Below are 6,552 nucleotides of genomic sequence, written 5' to 3' on the forward strand. Positions count from 1 at the left end.
TACAACAGAACCTTTATTGAAAGTTGCACCGACAAGGCAAAAAAATGACAAATTGTAACAGGTGACTGGCCTTTTCACTTCTTTCCGTGTGGGTGAGATGTACTGACTAGGCTTCTATACCCAAGACGTGAAATTGGCAATCCTGAAAAATCATATACATATCAAAATGTATTGCAATAATGAGCTGCCCATTAGTTCTGTTTGTATTCTGACGTGTCTAGTTTTTTATAAAACGTCAGTGCATGCAGTCTACTACACTTCTCTGAAACACTGGATGCTTAGCACAAAAGGTCTATTATATACCTGAATACGAATATGAGTTTCATGCTCCATGGGAACACTTGCGCGTATATCAAGATAGGAGAAATTGCTTAAACTTACTAATGACTTCTTGAATGCAGCTAAGTCAGTGCTGTCGATTCCCGCCGAATTCTGTGAAATGAAGAGCAGTGTCAATTACTTGCGTTCTTTTGGGATTCTCCCCGTTGCCTAGTCGCTTTATTCCTAACTTTGCGCAGCAGATTATTAGTTGAGTTCTCCTTCACCCCAAGAGTCTTCTTCGGAGCGCATCAATAAATGCTGATTACGAGAGAAACGAGCAGCTTCGCGTTTCATGCAGAGTGGTAAGTTTGCCGCGCAGCATTAAAGGTAGAAAGAGTGAGAGCGAGTAGTACGTGCCGGAGAGGGAAGGGTCTGTGTTGGACTCACGAAGGAAACATTACCTGGGCACTTGACTTTGATATAAAGCAATGTTTAGGTACGGGCTAGTTGGTATTCCATGGTATCAATCATAACTTACAGAGCATACATGGACGAAGGACAAAAACAGCGCTTCTCTTCGTCGTCATTTTTGTCCCTCGTCTATGTATGCGCTGTAAGTGACGTTAGATATAAAACATGGCGTTAATGCACTGTGGTGTTAACGTGCAGATCGAATAAGTGAGTGACAAAATTTGCTGCAGGGAAAGTGGCTCCTTTCCTGGGGCGAGTACCTCGCAACATCCAGTTTACTTGCACTGAGGCAATTACAAAGCTGCTTCGAAAAGTACGTGCTATACAATTTGCTTCTAACTACGTTGCTGTATGTGTCACCTGGTCTTCCGTTTCGAAGTCAGAAGAGCGTGCGGTCTTTAAAACAAGTAACATTTAATTACCTTTTAGCATCTTTCGGTTAGTGACACGTGGTGATGTGAATGCACAGGATAGTGGAATGACAGATGTATATTTGTTACATTAGAATTATTCGTCTGTACTATTACTAAACAGGTGCAAGAGAACGATTCCAAGTAGTACACGGTACTCATATGGCTTACGTGAACGGGTCTGACGCGAGACGCTTACCAATGTATAGTCTGCACTCAGCATGTCCGCCCAGCACCGGTAAAACTGCAAGAGAAAACATTAGCTTAGAAACAGTTACACTGAATAAATGTTTTGTAATGAAATTCGCCTAATAAGTAATATGGAAGAGGCAGCCCTTGCGCTCACCAAGCTGTTGAAGTTCTTGTCCGCACATCGTTGCGCGAACAGCTCAGCGGCCGACGTATCCGGCGCCATCTTGTGAGCGCAATAATCCTCGTATCTCTTGCTGAACTCCGACAGCTGCATAAAGTAAACATCGCACGATATTAGAAAAAAAACCGTCAATAGCCTCTGCGCTATTTAGCAAGTGATACTGCATTGTACTTGCATATCATTACACCTAGTATAACTATATGTGGCAGATGGAGATGTATCGGCACAAGGCAGTTAAATAAAGATTGGGGAAGAAAGAAAAAAATATGTTCGAGGAGATATACACGAGAATGCTAGAAAATTATGCATCGCGTGGGTGATTATAACAAGCTGGCTAGGTGACTATGTCACCTTCGCATTCGAGGTGGCCATAATGGTCACCGCTAGGTCACTGGTTGAAAGCTACTGTTGAGAATTGTACAACAGCCAATAAACATTGCATACGACATAAAAAAAGATGCGACGGGAAAACGGGTACCGCTACAGTAAAAGCATGGAAATATGTGCATGTGCAGAGCCACCTGGTTGAGCTCGATAGAGTCCGAATCTTGTAACAGTGATCATGTTAATCGTGGCGCTGCGTGAAGAGAAAATAAGGATGGCCATGCTTCCAAACATTTTTACGTGCCTCTTTCGTAACACCAGCACCATATTTTATTTATGTTCCCACACATACACTTACACACAGGCCAAAACTACGACTTCGCATTCAATGAAGTCAGAACGTTCTGGAGAATACTCACATCAAGCGCAGTTAGCAGTAGGAACAATGTTTACTCCTATTCGAAGTGAATGAATGTTTCATTTTTAATGACGCAAGGGCCAGGTATGACCAAAGAGCGCAATATTCAAAGTGAGCTTGCGTTGCCGGTGAGTGTATCTGAAATTATGGGAAGAGCTGTAGTTTTTGAAACATCAATTTCTACGTAAAATGGTGGCCTAATTATAAAATGAGGTCATCATGACGCGACCGGAACTTCCCGCGTAAAATTATCGCGGCTACTTTCGAATTTCCCACCTACATTTCATTCCCCTCTGATAGAATTTGATGGGCAATTGGATATATCGTGCCCGGGTGACGTTGTCTAATATATTAGTGAAAAAATTCTTGTGACAGAAATTCCTACTAATGGGATCTATCCAGCTGGCTCGCTCCATACGAGTCGCGCGACGAAGGTAGAATTTTCTGATTATTCGTGGAGGTTTAAGCATCCCGAAAGCCAGCACAACAATCATGATTTGGCTCCTGCTTATTTTCGCAAGATTGGTTACTTGAGCGTATGCCTAATGTGCGGTGCACGATTGTTCTTTTTTATTACACGCCCGTGTAAACGCGGCTGACGTGGCTGGCATTCGAACCCGGGAACTCGCGCTCAAATCACAAGAACAGAGCCACTGTTCAGGTGCCGTGGGCATAAAAATTACTGCCTTTCCTTGCAAAAGAACGCTGATACGCGACGTGTTTCGCTATCAGTATTCCTCGGAAGAACCAGAAGTTTTAGGAAACCTCGGTACGTGTTATATCCGAAACCAATTGCGATGCAAATAACTTGTTGACACAATAATGAAGAAAACAAGAAAAAAAGGTTACCGAGGGTTTTTCGAGCGAGTGGTATTTATAATAGAATATTTACCGTGTTGAACGCGTCGTTGCTGCTGAGCTCTCTGCCGTGACAGTTTCGAAGTTCCTCTGTGAGGCTTGCTGCAAGAAAAGAAAAAAAAAATAGAAAGACGTTGCTCGGATTTAAACGGATCATATTTAATAATAAAGTAGCAATACAAGTAACTGCAAGATGAACACATCTGGCACTAAAGTACTGTGCGCCGATTAGAAACAAGGGAGACGTTCTACTAAAGCATGACATATTGGCGCAACTTGAAGTGTTGTCGTTCCATTGCTTCTTGAGGTTTGGTGTCGAATGCAACACTGGGGCTGTGAAAGTTTCAGCAGTGAATGGTTCCACATAATTTTCGACCACTCCAAGATGTTTATAATCTGCATCTAAATCTAAGACAACAAGCATTTTATTTTTATTTATTTTTGCATTTCCGGAGAACTGAATCTTTCGACCACGTTGTCATCAACAGAACGTAATTGCAGCTGACCTACAGTGGCAGATGGGTTGTTGTTTTTCCTATTCGTTGTACTGTTTATTCTGTTCCATTTCCCCGTGTTTTTAGTAATCTTTCTTTTACAGGTGTTTTTATTTCTCTTCAAATTGGACGATTAGTCGTAAGAATTTCCATTTGCAGCGTCTTTATCGATCTTGTGACAGCTGTTAAATGTTGTGGGATTTCGCGAGTGGTAATACTTCATCACTATAGCACGCACTGCACCTCAAGTAGCGCCGCATAAAAGCTACAAACCCTGCCATATCAGTATGTTACGCTGCCAAGAATGAAAACAATAAAATAATTCTTGAGGTATACTAATAACGACGTTAGCAAGAAGAAAGTTGTATTTACTCAATATAGTTGCACAAGAAGTAATTTCAACAATAATTTTCTTTCACAGCGTACAAAATTCTGGAAAATAACAGAAAATCTGTAGTAAGCGCGACGTTACCAGCTTGATGTGTTAGAAAATGTTACCAAACTGCCAAAAAGAAAGAGGTGGGAGAGGCTCTAGACTTTCATACTTAACAAGCCCTCTTTAGATAGGGAACGCAAAGGGGAACGCAAAGGGAAAAAAGAAATATACGAAATAAGCTTTTCCATACCGCGTGCCTTTACCACACTTAACAAACTAATAGGAAGCTAATCAGCAGGAGGATGGCTATATAGGAAAGATAAATCGCATAGTGCGTTGGTGCCAAACGCGGCGATTGTTTCTTTTTTTTAATTAATGAGGAGCAGAGGAAACGAGGGGTCCAATTTCTGTTAGTTAAAACCATGTGAAGCCAAAATATTATGAAGCCAAGGAAAGCAAAGTAGAAGTTATTTACCCTTACATTTGAAGCGTAGAAACACTTAGCTAAAGTTAAATTAAAGTTAACAAAAGCATAACTTGCAGGCGGTGGGAGCCATACGCGTCGGTTATAACCACCCACATTCATTGTCCTTTTACCTTACCATTTCTACTCCTTAATTTAAGCAACCAATACTTTTGTTATGTTTTTCTTGGCTGCATTGTCCCGGGACTTCATGTGGTTGTGACTAGTAAGTATATTGTACAATAGAAAGGGTTTGAAAATGACAAGCTTTGTGGCGTTTCAGAGCAAAAGCAGTGAACTCATGAGCCAAAACCGAAACGGCTCCCAGGGATATTTCGCTAAATAGCAAAAAAAATTGGAGGACGCTTAAGCTTCGCCTTCAAGAGTGGGACGCGACAGCGTTCCCGTCGACCCGCCAAGGGGTATAAGACAATGCGCTACGGCACAGCAATCACTTACGATGCGCCCCGCATCGGACTTAGCGCCCACCTATCACGCGGTGAGCGTCGAGCAACGCAGCGTTCGGCGCGGCAACGAAACGTGCGCCTGAGCGAACGAAACGAACCAAAGAACTCGGTGTCTCGGAGGGGAAACGATCTACGCCAGCCAAACGTCGTCATCGGCACGGGCAGAGAGATAGATAGTAATCTAAACCGGGAGCACGGCGAAGCGTCGTCAGGGGAGAGGGAGTCCCGCGACGCGCCTGGCAGCGGTCCCAATGCGCGCGCGGCGCGCCTCCTGTCGGGGCAGCGCCGTACATTGAGAGGAGGGGGTCTTCTGTGTTTGCCGCAAGATGGCTCTGCGTGTGCGGAAAGCGCAGAAGAAATGCAGCGGAAACGCACTTCGCAACTCGTGTAATTGTGACTTCTGTACGTTACATGTTCATAATTACCGATATACACCGCACTATAACTTTCCACGGCTCGTTTCGAAGGCAACACCGCATTCACCAGAGGCGCGTTTGCACCGCTTGGAAGCATCGAACTCGTGGCTGAGTGGTAGCGTCTCCGTCTCACACTCCGGAGACCCGGGTTCGATTCCCACCGGGCCAATCTTGGAAGTTGCTTTTTATTTATGAAGCGCCTGCCGTGATTTATCGCTCACGGTCAACGCCGCAAACGCCGACGCCGACACCCGACGCCGACACCGACGACACCGGCTTTTCTGCGACACGAGCTCCTTAACGCTATCGTGTTAATAATCTTCGTATTATATCGTTAAAGTTCCATACGCTTGTTTATGGACAACGGCTTAGGCCCGCCCGAGACAGTTCAATGATCAGAGGTAAAAATATACCGTAGAAAACTTTCCCCAACGTGTCGCTACTTGATACAGAATTCTCAAAACTTGCTTAATTTATCCAGAATACTTTAATTCCGCCTAGTGTCACCATGACCACAACCATCAGTTGTGACTTACATGTTACAATTAGGATCGTTAGACATACAACTCTGAGGGCCCTTTTAAATTGACGTAAGAACTGAAAGGCATGCGAGGCGATTAAAAGGGTTGTAATCGAGGCAATATCAGATAAGAAAGTAATCTCTCTTATTAGGCGTTCTGAACGAATGAAATAAAAATACAAAATAAAAGAAAACGCAAAAAAAAAGGAATGGCAAAATGGAAAGCAGCACCAAAGTGACATGAGGCAGGGGGTGCTGTAACCGAAACAAGAAAGTTCAAGACCAGTCGCTATATTATTCCTTCGAATGCACGAAACAAGTCATGACATGAAACACAAAGGCGCTCCCACTTAATAATTTGGTGTACCACCGGCTAATAAAGCAACGTTGACGTCTTATCATACAAAGTAAACAAATTCAAAGGAGAGGCCAAACTTACCTTGATGAGGACACAGTTGTATCTGGGCAGCAGCAACAAGAACTAAGCTGCTAAGAACTACCTGCACGGATGGAAACTTCATCGCTGTTACGAATAAAAGCCGGTATAATACGTTCGAAGCACGCAAACTTCACGGTGGAGTGCAAAAAGACGTCTGGCACAAGCGTCCTTCGCGTCCGCACCGTTGCTTTCCGCCCACTGTCGGAACGTTGAGACGGCGATGTATTTCGGAGTCTTCGCATCTGCGCCGTTCGCTGAAGAG

The 6,552-nt window shown here is 43.8% G+C and overlaps 1 protein-coding gene across 1 annotated transcript; it reads right to left on the reverse strand.

Moving 5' to 3' along the window:
- On the reverse strand, positions 1 to 6,552 carry LOC135897208 (uncharacterized). The gene is made up of 6 exons (XM_065425790.2): positions 6,291 to 6,552; positions 3,150 to 3,217; positions 1,489 to 1,602; positions 1,342 to 1,386; positions 382 to 432; positions 1 to 142 (listed from the first exon to the last, which is right to left on the reverse strand). Exons 1-6 carry the CDS (start codon positions 6,370 to 6,372, stop codon positions 107 to 109), a joined length of 396 nt encoding a protein of 131 aa, XP_065281862.1. The 5' UTR covers positions 6,373 to 6,552; the 3' UTR covers positions 1 to 106.

This window comes from Dermacentor albipictus, unplaced genomic scaffold (assembly GCF_038994185.2).
Source record: "Dermacentor albipictus isolate Rhodes 1998 colony unplaced genomic scaffold, USDA_Dalb.pri_finalv2 scaffold_35, whole genome shotgun sequence".
Classification (NCBI taxonomy): domain Eukaryota; kingdom Metazoa; phylum Arthropoda; class Arachnida; order Ixodida; family Ixodidae; genus Dermacentor; species Dermacentor albipictus.